At 51.7% G+C, this 17,761-nt stretch overlaps 1 protein-coding gene across 3 annotated transcripts; it reads right to left on the bottom strand.

The window, feature by feature from the left end:
* Positions 1–23: 23 nt before the first annotated feature.
* NOXA1 (NADPH oxidase activator 1) lies at positions 24–17,624 on the bottom strand. 3 transcript variants are annotated; one of them, XM_014949782.1, is made up of 15 exons: positions 17,328–17,624; positions 14,659–14,741; positions 13,130–13,238; positions 10,875–11,009; positions 9,409–9,516; positions 8,585–8,644; positions 7,984–8,021; positions 7,125–7,266; positions 5,648–5,701; positions 4,428–4,500; positions 4,194–4,252; positions 3,104–3,276; positions 1,622–1,727; positions 1,417–1,540; positions 24–1,189 (listed from the first exon to the last, which is right to left on the bottom strand). In XM_014949782.1, exons 1-15 carry the CDS (start codon positions 17,499–17,501, stop codon positions 1,086–1,088), a joined length of 1,542 nt encoding a protein of 513 aa, XP_014805268.1. In that variant the 5' UTR covers positions 17,502–17,624; the 3' UTR covers positions 24–1,085. The 3 variants fall into 3 exon arrangements, with proteins under 3 accessions (XP_014805268.1, XP_014805270.1, XP_014805271.1); XM_014949784.1 differs by having other exon boundaries at positions 3,104–3,273; XM_014949785.1 differs by having other exon boundaries at positions 4,428–4,497.
* Positions 17,625–17,761: the final 137 nt, after the last annotated feature.

Here is a 17,761-nt window from a genome sequence, read left to right as displayed (position 1 = left end):
ATCTTCCCAAAGACACCATCAGCTGTCTTTAAAAATATTTACTGGCATATCTCAGCAGAAAAATACAAGTAGAAGTTGATTTAAGAGCTGCCAACTCCGGCTCAGGGTTTCTTTTATATTCAAGTTACATAGCCCAGCATTGTCAGACGCCAAATCCACAGCAGGTTCCAACTCCAGGCACTTGAGTGTTTTATTTAGATCCGCAGAGCCCAGCACCGCTCAGCTGTGGGAACCGGATGGTCACTTCAGTCCTTCCAGCTCCAGCCAGCAGCCCAAGGCCACGCTGCCCAGCCAGCCCCCTCCCCAGCCCCTCCAAGGCTCTGTAAAGCCCAGGGCTGGTCTGAGCAGGGCTGTTCCCACAAGCACATCTCCTCTGTGCTGCAAGGCCCCTGCCCACGCAGCAAGAAGCAGTAACAGCCAGGCAGGGCTTAAGAAAAGAACCAAAGGCACCAGGGCTGAGGAATGCTCCGAGCCCTTTGGCTCTGTCACATCCTTGGGGTATTTGCTGTGGAAGATGACATGTGGTGCTCCTAACCCAAGGTGTTATCCCATATGCCCCACTGCAAACTGGTTAGAGAGGCCTTCCCAAGGAGCAGCACCTCTGTCTAGAGAGATAAAGATACGTGGCCGAAGGAGCTGTGGAACTGGGCTCTACCTCTGGCTCAGATGGCTATCCTTGGCTTCATTAGGGTGAAGCTGAGCCTTCCCAGCCTGAAAATGAGCAAAAAGGGAGAGAGGGAGAAGACCTCCATCCAGAGGAACCTCTTCCCACCCAGCAATCTGAGCTGCCACATGGACATTTCCCAACAAACACCAGTTCCCCGTTCCCCGCCTGCTCCTCTCTGCCCTGCACAGGCACATCTTTGGCAGTATAAGCACAGAGGTAAAAACACCAGGTCTGGGAACAGGCTGTAGAAAATGCTGTCAGACTGCTGGAACCGACCCCGTGGGATCTGGGGGTGGGGGACACCAAGTTCAGCTGTGTCCAAGCTCCTGGTTGTGCTGGCCGTGGCCTGAATGAGTTGGGACTGGTACCTCCCACCCCTGGGAGACAGTGCAGTCGGGGAGGAACAGGCTCCTGGTGGCTATAGGAAGGCAGCACCACTGCCCTCCTGGATCTGGGTTGCAAAGCACTTGGGGAAGATGCCAGTCTTGCCATTGCAGCGTCCTTCGAGCCAGTCCTCGTTCACTGGGAAAAGACAGAGGAGCAGGATGAGCCCTGGCCCATATGAGTGGGGTTAGTGAGAGATCTCATGGCTGGAAATTAATTCTGGGCAAGGCCCAGTGCAAGCCTGTACCTCCAGGGAGTATGAGCCTGAAACAGCACCAGAGAGACCATCTGTTCCCCAGTCCCTCCCTGCAGCAGACTCCAAAAGCCTGTCCCCTTACAGGCTGTGGACAGGACTGGAGAGCTACCTTCAGAGAGAATATCCAGCAGGTCTCCCTTGCTGAACTCCAGGTCGCCCGGTCCCTGTGCCAGGTAGGAGTGCTGGGCCAGCATCCGGCAGAGGACGGGTCTGCCCGAGTGGGAGTCCGAGTCCTGTGGGAGGAAGTTCAGCACAGAGGGTGCAAGGCAGAGCAGAGGTTGGAGCGCGGCACAGCAGGGACACAGCACACCTACCTGGCAGCAGAGCGTCAGCCTGCCATCCGTCAGCTGCTGCCACATCTTCCCTAGGTCCTCCTCTCCCAAAACTGCACCCAGGTCTTTGCCATCTGCACACCTGTAGCTGCAAGGATTCATTAACACCTCAAATCAGCTCACTTGAAGCCAGACTTTGAGGCGAGCCTACCCCTCTAACATCTTCAGCCTCCAAAGTCCCCTTTGTTAGCCAGCTCTGAACTTGTCACCTGGCACCACAACACGGGGCCACCCTGCATGCTCAGTGGGCACAAACCGCTCTGTCGGGGAGTGACACTGTCACCTCCTCACACACTCACTTGAGGGGAAAATCCTAAATTCTCCTGACCGCACTGACTGTGCATCCCCAGGGGTGTCACAGTCAGGGGACCTCACCCCAGGAGCAGCTCCCAGATTGCTCTGCACTGATCCCAGTGGATCTCAAAGGCTGAGCTGAGCCAGAAAAAATCCAGCATACAGCAACTGCATCTGCACAGTTTTCCTTCTGTTCTCCCATTTATTTGGATCTCCAAAGCCCATGAAGCACACACTGTTCACAAAACCAAAAGCCATGAAAAGGTCAGCCCTGCAAGGAAGGCTGCATGCTCACATCTTTGTGAATCTCTGCTAGACTGCTTTCACGGAATCAGGGAATTGTCAGAGTTGGAAGGGACCTCTAGAGCCCATCCAGTCCAACTCCCCTGCCAAAGCAGGGCTGCCCAGAGCACATCACTCAGGAGCATCCAGGTGGGGCTTGAAGATCTCCAGAGAAGGGGACTCCACACCCTCCCTGGGCAGCCTCTGCCAGGGCTCTGCCACCCTCACCCCAAACAAGTTCTTCCTCACATTGCAGTGGAACTTCCCATGGTCCAGCTTGTGCCCGTTGCCCCTCGTCCTCTCACTGGGAACCACTGGAAAGAACCATCTGGCTCCATCCTCCTTCAACCCACCCTTTAGACACTTGTAAATGTAGATAAGGTCTCCCCTCAGCCTTCTCTTCTCCAGGCTCAAGAGCCCAAGGTCTCTCAGCCTTTCCTCAGCAGGGAGATGCTCCAATCCCTCCATCATCTCTGGTGCCCTACGCTGGACTCTCTCCAGCAGTTCCCTGTCTCTCTGGAACTGGGGAGCCCAGCACTGGAGGCAGGATTCCAGTTGTGGCCTCCCCAGTGCAGAGCAGAGGGGGAGAATGACCTCCCTCCACCTCCTGGCCACACTCTTTCCTCTGCAGCCCAGGATCCCATTGGTTCTCTTGGCCACAAGGGCCCAGTGCTGGCCCATGAAAAGTTTACTGTCCACCAGGATCCCCAGATCCTTCTCCTCAGAAGTGCTTTCCAGCAGGTCCATCCCTAACCTCTATTGGTGTCTGGCAATCCCAATTAAATATTTCCTGGAGACCAGACGTGGGTCTGTACCCTCAGGGGAAAGGCTGCTGCCCCCTGTGACACGAAATGCTGCCCCGGGGGTGCCAGAGGGTCCGTGTTGTACCTCAGCATCCCGCGCTCCGCCTGCTGCCCGAAGCGCTCCCGCAGCAGCGCCCGCAGGTCGGGCAGCGACAGCACCTCTCCGGCCTGCACCACCACCCTGCACTCGCAGCACGCCCGCAGCACAACCGGTCTGTCCACGCCAGGCGAAGCGTCTCCGCGGGTCGGTAGGGTCTGCTGAGAGATACGGCACCATGAACAGCCTGGTGACTCAGGACCCTCGTATCGAGAGAGGTGACACAGACACAGCCCATGGGCTCAGTGGTACCATGTCACAGAAGTGCAGCATCAAAAGGCAGATCTGAATTTCAGGGGAGGAATGCAAATTCAAAGTCTGGGATCAAATATTTGTCCCGTGACCCAGGAAGCCTATTTCTGGGTCTGGTCACACAGGTACTTCCCAACCCCAAACATGTATGAGCAGCTCCTCCAGCCAGCTGGAGAGATGCAGCCAAGTCCCTGTGTTCTGTTGCCTTGTCTGAAGCACGGCTGACAAAAAAATGGCTCCAAAAGCCCTACAGAGAGGGGTGGCAAAGACAAAGGGAGCAGAACTGATCTGCAGCTGGCACTGCCAGAGAGATGCTGTCCCCAAGTGGACACAGGAGCAATTCCAGCTCCATCACACAGTGGTCAGTAATGACATGGAGGTGCATCAGAGGACACCATCCCAGAAGAACACAAATATCAATGAATTGTGGTACCCAGGCTGACAGGGAGAGAAAATGCCATGCTGGAGGAGACGGGGAGGGACAGCAGGTAGTTCAAAGACAGCATGCTCTGGCAAAATGGGCTGTACAACGTGTGCCTGAGAACATTGCTGCATCTGGGGCTCTTTGCTCCTTGGAGGGTGGCAAAAGGGCACTGCCCTGGTAAGTCTCAACTCTGGGCTGTCTCACAAAATTGTAGGGTCCCAAACTTGGGAGTGGTGGAGGAAAGACCACATGGGACCCTCTCTCTGGAATGGGAAAATGGGCAGAGTTTTTTCCAAAGATTTTCTGGCATCTCAGGAATTTTGGAGGGTCTGGCCAGGAATCTTGCATTTTTCACAGCCTTGATCTTTTGAGGTTGTACCTTCAGCTTGTGAAACACCTTACCTTGGCATCCATTTGGGCACCAGCATCATTTGCAGAGGCATTTTCTCCCCCAGGAGATTCTGCAGAACAAAACAAGGGCAGAGGAACAGCGTCTGCAGTCAGCAGCAGCCCTGGCAGCTTTCCTGAAGACCACAAGCACCCGGGCAGCCGTGGCTGCAGTGGGCAACCAGCCTCCCCCTGCACCCCCGGAGCAGGGTGCTGACACCCATGGGGGTCTCTGGCCCGGGGGACTACCTGGCTTCTGCTTCACATGGAGTCGGCTGGGAGGCACCTGGGCAGGAGGGAGGGGAATCCCATCGCTGATCTTCTGCAACAGAACAACATCTGAAATGAGTAAGCAGAAGACAGTGGAGACTGGGCCAGGCTGGTGGGCATGAGATAGGCTGCAGCCAGTCAGCAGTTTCTAGGTGTAACCCCAGAGAGGGCCCCAGGGAGACCAGTTCAGTAACTGGCTGGATGAGGCAGAGCGCTCAAGTCCCTTGGGTAGCAGGGGTGATGAGAGGTTTGGTGGGACACTCCTTTCACCTCCTGCCTCTTGCTGGAGCAGAGGGAGGCTGCTCATCCTGCACTGAGGGCTCTGCCCACCATCTGCCAGCTCACCCAGCCAAATGTGGGATGGTCACAGTGAGACATCCACGGAGCAAATGCCCCAGTGGGTGCTATGGCCAGGGATCCATTCAGAGGGAAAAAAAATAATCACAGAAACATCAGAACAACCAGGGCTTCAAAAATCTCTCGCATGTTATAGAGGTCTGGGGTGCACCTTTCTGTACTGGGTTCAGATGGAAAATTATTTGGGTCATGGGAGGATATGTCTGTGGTGGAGATGGGAGATGAAGGAAGTTTTCCTAAATCAAAGGTTTAGGTGCATGGCCTCCAGGGCAAAAGAGGTGCCTGTTTAAGGTGTTACTGTCCGACTGCAGGAGATTAACCTGCTCTCACTCTGCTGGTGAACTAGAACCCATGAGCACACCTCACCCGCTCCTGTGCTACACCCAGTGGGCTGCAGACATCATGGGGGCAGCCTGGATGAACATGTGCCCCAAGCCCTCAAACTCATCACCATGTTCCAGCACCTCAGCAAGTTAGAGTGGGTCAGGAGAGCTGTGCCAGCTACTCATCTTCGTGCCTCCATCAGCCCATGGCAGATAAAAGATAATAATGTCTAGATCAGCTTGTGATGCAAGCCATGGTGGCTTGGCTGTATGGCCAAGCCCCCAGATTTTGCTGTAAAGAGAGCTGATATATATATATATATAAAAGGTGTTTTTTCTGCTATTAGCTCTTCTGTTGTTCCTGTTCAAGAGCACTTGGTCTTCAGTCAGCATGCTTCAGTGTTTCACACTCTGTTTCTTTCATACAGTTGTCCTATCCTGTGATAATCTTACAAATAAATTCCCCAAATGTATCTTTTGTTCTTGTCCTCACCCCTGGTTGCAAGGTTGTCAGCTCACCCATTTATCCAGCTTTGAGGCAGGCTCCAGGAGAGAGCTCGGTATGCGCAGCTTCTGCAGGACACAAAGCAGAGCAGGGTGAGACAGGAGCTGCTGCCAGGGCAGGGGCAGCCCCAGCCCCATCTTCTTCTCGCCCCACTCTGCACCCTGTCTGCCCTGGCCCAACACCCCCTGTCTGCTCGCCCCACTGCAACACGAGCGTGCCCACGGGGGCCCAGGGGCATACAGTAGCCCATGAGGCTTGTGCTCAGAGATTGCTGAAGAAAATCCAATGGTCCTTTTATATCTTTTTCTGCTGAAAGCAGTGGTGCTAATTGAGCAGCTGCGACGTGAGAGACCCACCACCCACCAAGCCCAACACCCTGCTCCTAAAACAGATGCTGAGGGGTGTCAAGGGACACCAGTGCAACACCATTTCTGTGTCTTCTGACAATCACTGCTACAGAGCTATTCATTTCAACTGATCATTGTGAGTAATTATGCCTCTTCCCCCCCTGCAATGTCTATTATTCTACTTTTTTTGACTTTGTATTTCAACTGGCACTTCACCGAGCAGTCAACCAGCACGTTCAAATACTTCTGTAATTGTTCACTGTTAGCACCAGATGCTTCAGGCTGAATGGTTTGATTGTCTGTCAAGGAATGTGGTCACCTTCAGAAACACTGTATCACTACCCCTATTACTGTATCACTTTTAGGAATATGGTAAATGCTTAGGTCACAGCAGATTCTCTGTGGGTACATCCTTTCTTTTAAAAAGAAAGAAAGAAAGAAAATCCTGTTCATTTACGCCAACCCTTTATTTTAACCTGTTATCAGTCCTCAGAGCACTGCCTCTGTTTCTCAACAGCTCACTGGATCAACCTAATCCAGGTATGCACTGCTCTTTCAAAGAATTTAAGTAGACAAGTGAGGAATGGCTTCTGTTGACAAAAGATTTTCCATGATGTCATATTTTTCGGTTTCTATTCAATCTGTTTACACTATAGCTCCCCAGTCTGCAATAAGATGTCAGATTTGCTAGGCTTTAATTCCTTGGATCTTCTCTTGAGCCTGCTATAAAATTTGCCTGCACAGGTGAAACCTTCCCAAAGTTAATTTAAGAGAGGCACTACACACCAGGTATGGACCAACCAGTCTCCTTGGCTCTGTTAGAGCTCTCAGGTGACAAATGGTGGGCCTTGGTGAGGTCTGTTAGCCTACACAATTCCACAATAGGATCCTGCATGGTGGAGAGCACAAGTGCCCAAAAAGACGCCCCTGTGGAGCTACAGAGGTGAATGCCAGGAGCTGGGGGGAGCCAAGTGTCAAAGAAATCTACGATCTGGGGGAATGAGCTCCTGAACTCATCTGCTGCTCTGCAGGGCTACAGGTGGGTCCCAAGGACCTCAGAGGGTTGCAGCAAGCTCCTGTTCCCAGGCAGGGCCGAGGTCTCTGCTGGTGGGGGAGGGCTGAAAAGCCCACATGTTTTCCTTACCTGTCCATCATGTATGGCTGTAGCCCAACCATCCGCTTCTCTCGACAGCACAAAGACCAAACTGCTGGCTTTCACTGCCTGCTCCTCCGAGTCCTTGGGGTAATAATGGGACAAAACTCGATAGTAGCCTGACTCACTGTCTCTGGAAAGAAAGAATGAGAGCATTTTTACTAACCCCAGAGTTCTGGTCTGGGATGGCTTTAACCCAAAACACGGCACAGATCCAAACTGGCACGTGGTAAAAGTTTGAGGTGCTGGGAAATAATGATTTCCATTGCTACTCTTTGGTCCAACTGGTAACAAAAGGAGCTTGGAAAATATTTATCAAATGTAACTGCCCATTTTCATCACACTAATAAACATCCTCCATATCAAAACAATTATTAAATTCAGCCCTGGAGTATTGTTGGTACAATACCACCAAAACAAAAGGCTTTCATATTTTTTGAACCAAGGCTGATTTTGGCTCAGCACAGCAGGGCAGAGAGTATTTGGAGGCCTTGCCCTGGGAACTAGGATGGGGCAGCTCAGCATCCTCTGCCACGGACCTGAGCAGGTCCCACAGCCTCTCTCTGCTTCCATTCACCAGTCATGGCATGATCCATGCCTGTCTCCCAAGACTATTGAACCAACTCCTGCAAACTGCCCTGGGATTCTTGCGTGGGAGGTGCCACTGATCTGCAGTGGCTTTTGCAGCCACACAAACCTTTGCACATTTGTCATTCACTCCACCCTTTGTGAGAAGTGGGTGTGGATCACACAGAGTCTTCAGACAAAGATGTCAAAGAACAAAATGTGACCTTCTGAACAGAGGTAGTGGGAAAAGAGTTAGACCAGAAGGGTAGAACCAAACACTTACCGTAGAGCATCAGCAGGGGGTTCATAAAAGCCCTGTTTCTGTGGGAGGAACAACAGCATCTATTTATAACAGTATGTTATACAGTGACAGTGCTGTTTACTATCCCTCTGAATACCACACTGTGGTATTTTTTCTTTGACCACAGCACCCAGACAGAAGTCTGCTGCTCCACACCTTACCAGGATGTACCTTCTCTTTCTCCTCTTCCCTCTTTATCCCATCTGGAGGAGAGTAACAAAGTCTAACCTTACCCTTGGCTCTAAGAAACTCACATTACAGCTCAAGCTAGCTGCACTTACGCTGACAAATTTACTGAAGTGCTGAGCAAACACGTGCTGAGCCCAGCAAAGTCTCCAGTGCTGTTTTGGTGCAGCAAAGAGACAAAAACGTGTCTTCAAAGTATTGGAGATTCACATCACTGAGTCCCTTCCAGCCAAAGCCACAGCCCACCACCTGGATTTGAATGGCCCCGCGGATCTAGTCCAATACTGCGTCGTTTTTTCCAACAGTATGTTCTGATCCTGATGGTGTCAGGGTCTGAGGCCCTACCTGGAGCTCCATGACAGCTCCATTTCTCCTTTCACAGCTATGTCCTGCTCACCTGAGGCCTGAGAGGCTCGAAGCCAATGTACTCATCATTGGGAATGATGGATGAGATCACCTGTTGGAGAAGAAAGTAATGACTGAATCCAGGCTGGATGAAGAGACTCTCAAACCTCATGTAAGGCTATCTACTCAGACCTGTTTCCTACTGACATCCTAAAGTCCTGGCATCGTAAAGTAGAGCCCTGCAGACAGTGGAAAAAGCAGAGCTGGATTCCCAAAACAGCTTCAACTGTTGGTGTCCCTGTGTTTTAAGTCTTCCCAAGGTTTCTTTAAAACACATGAACCAATTACTTTCCCTTCCCTTTATTCATGTAACGGCTCTCTGACCTGTGGCACTTCTGCTGACAGCAGTGGTGACAGAAGGGACCAGAGAAATTCTCTGCTGACTGGCATTGAAGGACGTGACAAGGCATTTGTCTCCCAGCCGCTCGCCTGTCCCGCTGGGAATGCAGTGGTGGGTAGGAGCAGGCTGGAGGAATGTGCTCCTCTTGACAATACTATTGTCAGCAGAAGGACAATCACAGCACAGGGAATGCTGTGCAAGTACCTGCTCAGCTTTTTCAGAGTTTAAAGTGACCAAGACTGAGAAGGTTTTTTAGCAACAAAGTGCACCTTATATCAAGAAAGAGTGGGAATTCTTACAAATTTTGGCTTCTGTGTCCCAGATGCCTTGACTGGCTGGAAGCCCTGACAATCCTGCTCTTGGGTCTCCACCAGTGCAGTGCTGGTGGAGTAGGCAGCAGTAAGGCTCTCTGGAGATATCAGAACGTGAGATTTTAATCTGCTTTCTGTTACTGTTAACGATTACATGCCTATTACCTTGGGTTTACCCAGGAAGTTTTTTGAATCCAGCTGTTCAACTTCCTTCTTTCGTGGTCTGAAAAATTCCCCAGGAGAAACCTGCATGGGCTCTAAAAACAGATGGTCCTAGGGCAGGGAAAGCAGATCAGGGAAAACCCATCAATTAATATGAAATGAAACAGAACAGCAGTGAAAAACAAGTGTAGCTTGGCTGTGTGTGCAAGATCAGCTCCAGGAAGACACTGGGGCAAAAATTATGGCTGTGACCTTGAAAAAGCAAACTAAGAGCTCCACAGCCACTACCCAGTGTTGAGTCAAAGACTAACTCTGCTGGCGTGGGAAGGGAGGGCAGTGGAGCAAGGTTTGTTAAACAAATCTCTAAGCAGTTTTTCTATTTGACTTAAAATGTTGTTTTTTCTCCACTGTTCAACCACCAAGTAGCATGCCAATAGCAAATATAAATACTACACTAATGTAAAGCACAAACATGGTGCTAGAAGAGATGATCAGATTTAAAAGAAAAAGTGATCATCTCTTCCAAAGGGTACAATAAGATAAGGAAGTATGGAGGCAGCAAAATAACAAGCCTTACAGGAAGAGTAAATCAGAGATCTGCCACTTGTTCCTGATTATAAAACAGTCTGGCAGGAAACTATGACTTAGAAACAACCCTGGAAAAACTTTTACACTCTACTTAAGCTCTAAATGTGATTGTCATTGTCATTAATATCCAAGCTGCCATCAATTTTTATTGAGGCCAAAGGGACCCAAACCAGTCAGCTAGTGTAATGAAAACAGAGACCCTCCAAATCTGCACTTGGAGGGGTTCTGCACTTAAACACTGCGTAAGGCAATTCAGCACAAGTACAAAGAGAACCAAGTTCCTGAAGAGCAGGGACTAGAAAGGCACCTCCTCAACCCAAGATGTTATGTCATAATTCTCCACTATGGTATTTCTCTGCTGTCAAGGCCCTGGAGGTGATGGAGTCACCATTTATCTGAAGCACTAGTTTGGTAGAGCACCACATGCAAATGGCTTACACTCTGTTACTGGGTGGCCAAGCAGGTGGGGAGACAAGAAAAATGAAACATACAACAATTGGCATACTGGGCCTACAAGAAAGCTGGAGAGAGACATTTTACAAGGGCATGTAGTGATAGGATGAGGGGTAATGGCTTCAAACTGGAAGAAGGGAGATTGAGATGAGACCTCAGGAAGAACTTCTTTGCTGTGAGGGTGGTGAGAGCCTGGCCCAGGTTGCCCCGAGAAGCTGTGGCTGCCCCATCCCTGGAGGGGTTCAAGGCCAGGTTGGAGGGGGCTTGGAGCAACCTGGTCTGGTGGGAGGTGTCCCTGCCCAGGGCAGGGGGTGGCACCGGAAGAGCTTTAAGGTCACTTCCAGCCCAAACCATTCTACGATTCTTATCTCATATTTCTTAATTTAAACCCAATGCATATACCCAGGAGCTCACAGAGGTCATCTTACCTGCACTCGCTCAAGGGCCAGGGCCAGGATGGCTGTTCTTCCTTCAGGTCTCCAGACAACAGCCTTGTCTAGGGTGGCTCTGGCCTCCTGCCACTGCTGCAGCCGACACTGCACTGCCGCCGTGCTGTACAGCACCTGGGGTGGGCAGGGGGGAGCAGAACTCAGCAGGGGAGACCAGACAGACCCCCAGCACAACTTACAACTTACCCAACTCTGCCAAGAAACCGGGGCCAGGCACTGACACAGCAGCAGCACCAGTCTACTCCCCACTGGCCACAGGAAAGGCACTCTGAGCAGCACAGCTGGAAAGACTCCATCATCAGAGTGGAAAGAGATAAAAGCTGTACCTCCAGGCTGGCTCCTGAGCGTGCTGGAGCTGCTGGCTCTGCTCAAGGCACCGAGAGGTGTGGGGAACACCAGGTACCAGGTACCACACAAGGTTTAATCTTATCCTTCCTGCACCTGAAAGGCTAGGAAGTATTCTCTCAGGTCTCTTTCTGTATGCAACTAGGTAATACATTTTGCTCCGCAGGGTAATTCTGGCTCCTTTTTACTGCAAAATAACTGAACTGAAGCTATCTCACATTGTAGTGGGCTGTGAATGTGCAAATTGTCAGCTGCAGCTTGTCACCCTTTAGCAGTATGTCAGTGTGCTCAGTGGTGAGGTGGCAAAGCGTGGGAGCATTACAGACTGGGTGCTGGGGAGCCTTGAGCTTTAAGGGAGACCTCCTCTTGTCCCTGGCCCACAGGCAGCGTATGGCACTGCTGCTGGCCTACAAGACTACAGACTGCTGGCAGAGAGCTCCCTACCTTTGGTGATAGGGTTATCAGCCTGCAAATTGCTTTGTGGTTTCTGGGTGCAAGCAGTGCTCAGGAGAGCGCTGGAGCTAATAGGATGCTTTTCCTTTACTCCTTAATCGTGGCAGTAGAAGGCTGCTGCTTGAGTGGTGGTGGGAAGGGACATTGGGAACATCTACAGGAACTGCAGAAATGGTCCCTCATGGAGAGGCAAGGCAGCAGCTCTCACTCAGCTCAGGAGGGCTTTAGTCTTGCAAAAGGCAAATATTTCTGGATTTTCAAACCATACAGCACACCTCCTCCCCTCGAGAAGATGAGACGCAGCATGTGAGAGGCCACATACGGGGACAGCTGATGGCACAGTCCTGCAGGAGGATTAGGTTTGTGTATTTCGAAAAATGAGCTGCAGGTCGATGTGAGACCCAGTCAAATCAGGATGTGGATCCTGAGCACGGAGCCAGCACAGGGAGAGCAATGTCCTGGCAATGCCTGGAGCACAGGAGTGGGCCTGGGGTGCTCACCCCAGCACGGGCACCCACCTCCTCAGCAGCCTCAGGGCACTGCTGCAGCCCCACACCTCCCAGTGGGAACCTACTGTCAGCTCAGAGGAGGCAGTGCTGTGGCACTGAAACTGTTAAAAACAATGAGGTTTGGGTAATACCACAGATGCCAAGGATAGCTTCTTGCACTTCTCAGGTGCATGAAAATTGACCCAGACTGCCTGACGGGTTTCTGGGAATGCCTGACCTGCCCTACACAATGACTCCTTGCTCTCGCGGAAGTGAAAAATTCAATACTCTGTCCTCTACCTGCTTTTCAGTCCGTGTGTGGACTCAGGGCAGGAAACAAAATGAACCCTCGCAGTAAAGTACAGTTTCTAGATATCTTTCACATTCCAAATATGACAAATATTTACTTAGACCTTTTTTTGAACAGGATGTGGCAGGTTGACCGCATGTGACAGTGTCAGAGCCGCAGAGAGAAGAGTTACAGCAGCCAAACACAGTTTGCAGCCCAGTGTGTCGGGCCAGACTTAGTCCATGCACATAAGCTTCTTAGAGTCTTCTTTATGGACCAGTTTGTTCCCATCTGTCTATACTTCAACCTATTTCAGCTTTTAGAGCTGGGGAGTTCACAAAACTTACATGCATATTTACACACATGTAAGTGTAAATATTACATGCATAGAAAAGCTAGGAAAACCCCAATATACAAATTCCTGTGCATCTGCTCTGACCAATTTTAATTTTCAGACTGTATAATTTGCTAAAGTCTAAAGAGATTATATTGTTTTATGACTTTTATGACTAAGTTCCTGAAACAACAAAAAAAATGCAAGTAGAATTTTTTTCCTGTTATAATGTACTGTCTCGAAAACCTCTTGGGTTACTGCTGCTGAAGACCTGATGAACACGCCCAAGAAAAGGGAAGAGCTGCTGGCACAGGCTGACTCTTACCTCCCAGGCGTAGAGGATGTGCCTCAGCCCCAGCTGCTTGTAATCGATGAAGGGATTTTTTCTTAGATGACTGAAGGCCAGATGATAGTCAGAGAGAGCTTCTTCATACCTACAATGCAGAGATGACAGGAGAAACTGACTAAAAGGGCTGAAGACTCTAATAAAGAAGTTCAAAAATCAAGCTAGCAAAAAACATTTGTTCTTCTCTGTAGCCTGGATCAGGAGAGTGGCACCAGGGACATGTGTCACCTTATGACTACAGAAAATTCCCTGTCCATTCCTTGTTGGGAGGTAGTACAAAATGAACATGGGATTATCTGCTCTGTTTTACTGACTGGGAGGAACAGTAGGCTTTGATACCTGAAGAAGTCGCAATTCCAAGGAGGAGAAAATGTAAAGAACAAGGATTAACAAATGGTGTGAGCTCCTCGCCCAGTTTTGTCCCAGCAGGTGTCACCTGGATGTGAGGTCTGGGAACATCCTGCTGATGGTGATGGTGATGAGTGATGCTGATGGTGAGCAGTGAGTGTGCATGCACAGCCAGAGCAACGCAAGCAGAAATTTTTTTAGATTTAGAGAAATTTAGAGAAATTCTAAAGATAAGGAGGGAATTATTCTGAATTTACACCAGCGAGATCAAAACAGGTTCCCACTGAGGCTGCAGGTGGTGAAAGGAAGGGCCCAGGAAGGGCTGTGCAGTGGTTGCCCAACCAAGAGCCAGTGACCCGCTGCACAGCCCCTGTGCTCGGGGGGGGCTGGCTGTGGCACCATGCTGGGAGCAGGTCTGGTGGGGTGGCCAGGCTCCACCAGCCCCAACTGCAGCTCTGCTGGCAGGGGAACAGAGCTTGTAGCTGCTTGATGCTGCGAGGGCAGAACTGCTCACTCCCCAAAATAAAAATAGTCATTTTGTGGAAATTAAGGTCTGGAAAATATGGGGAAAAAATAACAGGAAAGAGAATAACTGAACTTCGAAGGCAAGATGGGATCTGTACAATCCTCCGCCCACCTCTCTGAGCAGGATGTCACCACGATTGAACTGTGGAAACAATGAGTAATCAATCTCATGACAGTAGTGGAGCAATCCCGACATTAAATCAGTGAGACTGAGATCAAGCCCACAAAATCCACTGTCACCAGAGAGAGGGAGTGAGACGCTGTGGGCAGATTGCATTTTTAGGAAGGTCAGACTCAGGTGTACCATGTGAAGATACACCAAACAGCACAATTATATTTTTTTCATTCCCAAAGAAAATCTGAATGGCAACATAACTTCCTGGCACCCCCGTGTACAGAAGCAGCTTCTTTCTCTGTGTATATGGGGCAGTCATGCCATGTATTAGCCATCCCTGAGCCCCAGAGTTCTGCAGCTCAAATCCTCTCAGCCATATCAGAGATAACACTTGAAGCTCTGTGACACGGTTTACAGGGCCAGACTGGACCTTATGAACTGTTTGATATTGCTGGAAGAAGTGAATTTTAGGAATAAAGTATGATTAAAAAGACTTGGAGAGGACGTGTGCCTCACTTACATTTCCAGCTGCAGATGGACAAACCCTCTCTGAAAGAAGCCAACAGCTAGGGACTTGTCCTTTGCAACAGTTTCATCAAATGCCTTCAGAGAAAAACACAGACATATCCCAAGGATGAGTTAGGATCTCTCCTGTCAATGCAGGGTACATGCACCCCACCAGCCACATCCACACCGTGCTGGCCCTGGGAGCAGAAGCCATCCCTGAGCTGTGACCAGCTCTTCCAGAGTGACCAGCTGCGACCTGGGCTGAGAGGCAGGAGACAGCTCCAAGTCATCTCTCAGGTCTTGGCTCCATATGAGCTTCGTTAGGGTTTTTATTCACCCGTGGGAAAACGGACTGGACATAAATGAGCTACATTTGCCATCTGGCATCTCGTAACGGGAAAATGCATTGCCCGGAGCAGGGTTTGCCCCGACACTGGGAGCAGCAGGACTGGCCAGGCCAGGGAAGGCTGTTTGAAACCGCCCATGGGGATGAGTGTGTGAAGGGGTGCAAGGGAGAAAGCTGAAAGGCCTCACACTTCACCTACAAGTCAGTTTTCCACCTAAATACAGGCAAGCATTAGCAAAGCTGGTGAAAGGCCTCACACTTCACCTACAAGTCAGTATTTCTGGTCCAGTTTTCCACCTAAATACAGGCAAGCACTAGCAAAGCTGGAACCAACTTGTGGCTGATGGTTCAAAGCAACACTGTGCTGGGAAAACTGTCTTAGGGTCTTCCTGAGAAAGCCAGGAGCTGTGCTCCTTCATTTATTGCATGCAGACAGTATGTAGATAACGAATCAAGGCTGAAAGCTCAGAGTTTCGTGGCAGCGCCTGGGCAGGGGCAGCACTGCAGGGTGTAAATCTGCTGCAGGAGGTCAGGGAGCGCCGGCGCCCCTCGGCGAGGTGGTGGCTGGCTTCTCCCACAGCACACACCGCCTCAACAGCCTGCTTTACTATGCTATAAAAGACAAAAGATAAACACCCAGCCGTTGACCTAGGAGGAAGTACAGCTGAGCTGCTTCCCAGCCATTGTCCATCCACTGGGGCTAGAAGCCTCTCTGGGGCTCCATGGCACTGTGCTCTCTCTGTCCCTTACGGCAGCCACCCTGCCCAGGGCTCCATGGCTCTGGGCACAGCCTGAGCTCCTCTTCTTCTGGAAAGCACTACTGAGCATCTGGGACTCCTGGTGGATAGCAAACTTTCCATGAGCCAGCAATGTGCCCTTGTGGCCAAGAAGGCCAATGGGATCCTGGGCTGCAGAGGAAAGAGTGTGGCCAGGAGGTGGAGGGAGGTCATTCTCCCCCTCTGCTCTGCACTGGGGAGGCCACAACTGGAATCCTGTGTCCAGTTCTGGGCTCCCCAGTTCCAGAGAGACAGAGAACTGCTGGAGAGAGTCCAGCGTAGGGCAGCAGAGATGATGGAGGGATTGGAGCATCTCCCTGATGAGGAAAGGCTGACAGAGCTGGGGCTCTGGAGAAGAGAAGGCTGAGGGGAAACCTTCTTAATGCTCCCAAGTGTCTAAAGGGCAGTTTGAGGGAGGAAGGAGCCGGACTCTTTCCAGTGGTTCCCAGTGAGAGGACGAGGGGCAACGGGCACAAGCTGGACCATGGGAAGTTCCACTGCAATGTGAGGAAGAACTTGTTTGGGGTGAGGGTGGCAGAGCCCTGGCAGAGGCTGCCCAGGGAGGGTGTGGAGTCCCCTTCTCTGGAGATCTTCAAGCCCCACCTGGATGCTCCTGAGTGCTGTGCTCTGGGCAGCCCTGCTTTGGCAGGGGAGTTGGACTAGAGGATGTCTAGAGGTCCCTTCCAACTCTGACAATTCCATGATTCTGTGATTCTTCCTGGCTAAGAAATGGCTGACCCACACCTCCTCACCACGCCACTGACAGCCCCCAAGCTGCGCAGACGTGCTGGGTGCTGTCATAAAAAGGCTTTTCCTCGGGGCGCTCAGCCCTGCACCAGCGCAGGCAGCTGCTGGCCCCTTCCAAAGGGCAGGGCTTTTCCAGCACAGCGGCTTCTTTGGGGCAGCCTCGGCCACTGGTGCAGGACTGTCCTGGGCCATGGGGCTCCTTGTGCTGCCTCTGTCACCTCTCCTGTTCCTGCTGTTAGCTGGAACTGGGTCCAGTTCTGGGCTCCCCAGTTCAGGAAAGACAAGAAACTACTGGAGAGAGTCCAGCAGAAGCTATGAGGATAATCAGGGCCTGGAGCATCTCTGTGCTGAGGAAAGGCTGAGGGACCTGGGGCTGTTCAGCTGGAGAAGAGCAGACTGAGAGGGGACCTCATCGATGCTGAGCAATAGCTAATGGGTGTGGGGCAGGAGAATGGGGTCAGGCTCTTCTCGGTGGTGCCCGGGGACAGGACAAGGGGCAATGGGCACAAACTTGAACTTAGAAAGTTCCATCTCAACATGAGGAAAAACTTCTTCCCTGTGAGGGTGGCAGAGCCCTGGAAGAAGCTGCCCAGAGAGGGTGTGGGGTCTCCTCTGGAGACATTCAAACCCCCCCCCTGCTCTGGGTCACCCTGCCCTGGCAGGGGATCGGAGGAGATGATCTCCAGAGGTCCCTGCCAGCCCCTGCCAGGCTGGGATTCTGCGGTAAGAAACGCTGGATTTAAACTGTTTTGAGTTCCAGCGTCCCTGGAACTGGCAGCAGGACCCCGTCCCCCCGTCCCCAGCCCGGCTCACCCGCAGGGCCTCCCGCGGCCTCCCCGCCAGCAGCTGGACGCAGCCCACGTTGAAGCAGACCCTGGACGGCGGGTCCTCGATGCCGGTGAAGATCTCCAGGGCGGCCTCCCAGTCCCCGTCGTCGGCCGCCAGCACGCCCTGGTGCCAGCGCCTTACCAGCTCCCGGTACGCCATGGCTGTGCCCGGCTCCCGGCGGGGCCTCACCTGCCGGGCGCGGCCCCGGGGCGGGGAGCTCCGGCCGCCCCTTTAAAAACAGGTAGTATCGCGGCCGCCCGGGGATGCTCCTTAACTACAGTAAGTACGGTAAGCATATGTGCGCCGCCGCACTCTGGTAAATACGGTAAACCCCTCCCGCTCCGGCCCCGCCTCCGGCCGCTGAGGCCCCGCCCCTCGGGCGTTGCTAGGGGCGTTGCTAGGGGCGTTGCTAGGGGCGA

This window comes from Calidris pugnax, unplaced genomic scaffold, assembly GCF_001431845.1.
Source record: "Calidris pugnax isolate Ruff unplaced genomic scaffold, ASM143184v1 scaffold192, whole genome shotgun sequence".
Taxonomy (NCBI): Eukaryota; Metazoa; Chordata; class Aves; order Charadriiformes; family Scolopacidae; genus Calidris; species Calidris pugnax.
This window is presented reverse-complemented; position numbering and strand designations above follow the sequence as displayed.